Genomic DNA, 4,093 nt, shown 5'->3' with positions numbered 1-4,093 from the left:
ATTCCATATAAATGAATACACGCCAAATTTATCAATCAAATTAATGTCTTGAGTGTAACAATTATTTATTTTTCGATATAATAAAAAATATTTGCATTAAGTGATGTATTTCGATAGTCATTCGTCTAAAAGAAAATTGTAAATATATTTGTTGATTAACTTACAAATTGCAATTTCTTATTAAATCATGGATACTTATCATCATTGAAAATAGAAATTGACAAAACCAGATAACCCGTAAGGCCCGGTAGAGATTGTCATTTAGCAAACATTGATTGTTTGATGGTATGACTCATATCACTTCCTATGTGACAAAAAGAATGATGTGGCATATAATCACCGGTTAACTGTTAATTTAAACATGTTTATCAGAAATCCTTTTGATCGAAGGAATTAAAAACCAAATTTCCCTATTCAATTTAGGTTTTATTATTTGAGAGGCACAAGTAACCAAAAACTAAAACAATAATTGTGAAACATATTAATCTTTAGAATGAATCAACTCATCTTTAATACACCCTTCATATTTGATTCAACTAGTATCAAACTAATAATTATAAATCAAAGACCAAAAACCCATATAATACATAAAGATGCTCAAAAACCCGATCAATCCAACACAAAATAACTTAATTCAAAACAACCCGATGTTTAATCGAGTTATAAAATTGTCAAACCGTACGTATTTGGTTGATATCGGGTTACTATTATTTGAACTCAACTTTACCCGATGAACCCGATATCCTTTTTATTTTTTGGATTTAATATGATTGTTGAATTTCTATTAATATATACATTAGACAATTATACTATCATGTATGCTCTTTATATACATATATTTTCAATCTATTCTCATCTTTATATAACTTATTCATATATATGTCCAATAACTATGAACATATATATGTAAATTGAGAAAATTAATTGAATGTGATATATCTAAGATGTATGGATACGTTGTATCAAATGGTTTATGATGAAAAAGAAATTATGAGTAGAAAAATAACATATTCAATGTTAGAAGAATATTTTAATGTACCACAGTATCAATCCGATCAACCCGTACGAGTTGGGTTAAAAAATTTCAAACCACAAGCATTAGATTGAATTGTTTAAATATTTTCAACCCGATCAATCCAACTCATGAACAGCCCTAATAATACATTTTATTTGTTAAAAACAAATATAAATTTTTTGATATAAAATATTATTTTAATATTATGTTTATAAGATTCCGAAGGTGAAGGTGAAGGTGAAGGTGAAGGTGAAGGTTATAAAAACCGACATTCACTGCTCTTCCACACTCTCTCATGTCATCCAACCAAAAGGAATCCCACATCAAGCCTCAACTGTTGTGTATTTTCAACTCCTTCCATTATCAATCTCCATTCCAAAAGAATATCAGAATCAAAACCCAAAAACCCTCTTTATAATCCTGCTTTTTTTTTCCATAATTCCTCATCTTTCTTCCACCGCTTTCTGGGTTCCCGGCGGCTGTGATGGGTGTGAGCACCAGGTGTTCCCATACTTCCCATATCACCGAGATCATCATCACCAGCTTCTTCCGCCACAAGATTTAAACAAAACCCTTGTTTCATAATTCCATAATATCTCAACTTTTTATTAAATCCAAAATTGAATTAAATCAGGGCCTGCTATCTGATTTTGATTTTGATTTTCAAACCCACAAATATTTATGGTTGATTAAGTGTTGATTTCCGAGTTTTTAGTGGGTGTTGCCATGGCGGCTCGAAGCTTTCTTTATGGTGGTGGCGATGCCGGCGGTGGTGGTGGTGGTGGTGGTGGTGGCGGCTCTGTTCTGCTGACGAATAAAAGGGTTCATTGTTCTTCTTCTCTTAACACTGTTGATTCCTTCCTCCTCCCACGATCGTCTTCTTTCCAAGGTAAGCATGTTGACTTTTGTTTATAAGACACCCATAAATTGTGTCTTAATTTTCAAGATTTATGTTCTTGATTTTCGTCTGTTGATTTGGAGAAAGATTCATGTTCTTCTAACGACGATAAATCAACAAAACCTTGTTATATCATTATGGATTTTTAGACATGGGTATGATTACAAGAAACAGAAATCTTGAATCTTGGTGGTTGACTTTCTTGATCAATACTCAATTTGACCATAAAACTTTGTTCATCTTTTCTGTTTTTGACAGCAATGCATACCCTTTTTCTTGATTTAGATCAAAATGGGGTTTAGTTACAAACAATCTTTTTCGAAAATCTTAGCATGTTTCTTTAGATTATTCAAGAAAACAATGTCCTCTTTTTCAGGTTCTAGATCAATGGTTAGCTTTGAAGATAGAGGGAATGGATCTGGGGCCCAATTTTTTCAGTCATTTGATCACGAAGACAACGGAGATGACGAATACGATGAATACTTTCACCAGCCGGAGAAGAAAAGGCGGCTCACAGCTGATCAAGTTCGGTTCTTGGAGAAGAGTTTCGAGTCAGATAACAAGCTCGAGCCAGAAAGAAAGATGAAGCTAGCCAAAGATCTCGGCTTGCAGCCTAGACAGGTTGCGATCTGGTTCCAAAATCGGCGTGCACGTTGGAAGACTAAACAGCTAGAGAAAGACTACGACGGTTTGCAGGAAAGCTACAACAAACTCAAAGCTAATTACGACGATCTTGTTAAAGAGAAGGAAAAACTAAAATCCGAGGTAAGAAAAACGTTAATCACTTGCTTTTCTAATCCTTAAAAATTTGCTAAAATTCATGTATTAAAATTAGGTTCAAGAACTAAGTGATAAGCTGCAACTACAAGAAAAGGGAACCTCGGATTCATCTAGTACTAAAAGCCCGTCTGAGCCACAACGATGCCGACAGATTCTCGATGAAGATGTGTCTAAAAACATGAAGACAAACGGAGATCATTTGAGTGCGAAAAGAATCGGATTTGAAGACGGGGTCCACACGATATCGTTGTTAGAGCGAGGGGATTCATCGTATGTATTTGAACAAGACCAAAGTGATGGATCCGTGGATGAAGTAGAAAACTTCAGCAAGATTTTTCTACCTTCCGTGGATGAATTAAAGATGGAGAACTCGGAGTACCAGGACCCACGATCAGGGAATTCATACTATCTTGGGCTACCTGGAGATGATCAAGCCTTTGGATTTTGGTCTTACTGAGTCAACTCAGTGGTGCATAACTCTGTTAAGTGCTCTTGAGGTTCCAGCAATTCTGGAAGGGAATATATCCAACTTCTTGATAGTGTTGGTTTTGTGTTTTACAAGTCGTTATTTCATTTTAATGTTTATGTTGTCTGTTAATGTTGTCACCTTATAAATAAGTCACAATGATTGTGTTCTTATTGTAACTAAATTGCTTCATAATATTACTTGTAAACTATGTTGGATTGGTCATGAATGTTGAGGAATTATGTAACGAATACATATATATATATATATATGGTTACGAATTATTTCACTTTAAGTTGAGGTGACGTTTAAGAGTCGATTCATTAATTAATAGGGTTGAAATCATAGACGGATACAAAGAATGGTTTTAACTATTAACATTGCTAGTGTGTGGCATCGCGCACGCGATGACAAAAATGTGTTAGAAAATAAATATGTAATTACTTTGAGATGAAGCGTAACTTGTTAATTCATCGACAACTAACAAAATACGGTGAAAAACATTGGATGTACCTGTAAAAGGTAATTGATGCAACATGCAATAAATGAACGAAAGTTGATTCCATTGATCTTACGAACACTTTCTCATAGTGTGTTCCTCGTTTCAAGCTTCGAATCGATATATTATGAACCTAAAATAGAGTATCACACAAATGTTATGTGCATTTAAGCGCAGACACCCTTTGTTAGACTGGTCATGGGCCTCCCTAAAGAATAGAGCATGGTCCTCCACACCATGGCCCGCATCAGTAATGCTCCGGTGTTGAAATTAAAGTTGTACAAAAATCGTATGTTGCAAAGGTTAATGTACGTAGTATTAAGAATTATACTAGTAGAACACAAAAATAATCATTCTAATATAAGTTAATGATTGTTTTGCAACCTATTTATTAAACCGGTTTTCAAATGGGTTGCACATAAAAGAAAACTATAA

The 4,093-nt window shown here is 34.1% G+C and overlaps 1 protein-coding gene across 1 annotated transcript; it reads left to right on the top strand.

Moving 5' to 3' along the window:
* Positions 1 to 1,268: 1,268 nt before the first annotated feature.
* On the top strand, positions 1,269 to 3,414 carry LOC112511841 (homeobox-leucine zipper protein HAT5-like). Its single transcript, XM_025117652.1, has 3 exons — positions 1,269 to 1,904; positions 2,290 to 2,678; positions 2,749 to 3,414. The coding sequence occupies exons 1-3, from the start codon at positions 1,742 to 1,744 to the stop codon at positions 3,148 to 3,150; spliced, it is 954 nt and encodes a 317-aa protein (XP_024973420.1). The 5' UTR covers positions 1,269 to 1,741; the 3' UTR covers positions 3,151 to 3,414.
* Positions 3,415 to 4,093: the final 679 nt, after the last annotated feature.

Source organism: Cynara cardunculus (genome assembly GCF_001531365.2).
Source record: "Cynara cardunculus var. scolymus isolate 2C chromosome LG 4, CcrdV1, whole genome shotgun sequence".
NCBI lineage: Eukaryota > Viridiplantae > Streptophyta > Magnoliopsida > Asterales > Asteraceae > Cynara > Cynara cardunculus.
Note: the sequence above shows the minus strand (reverse complement) of the source record. Positions and strands in the feature narration are given on the sequence as shown.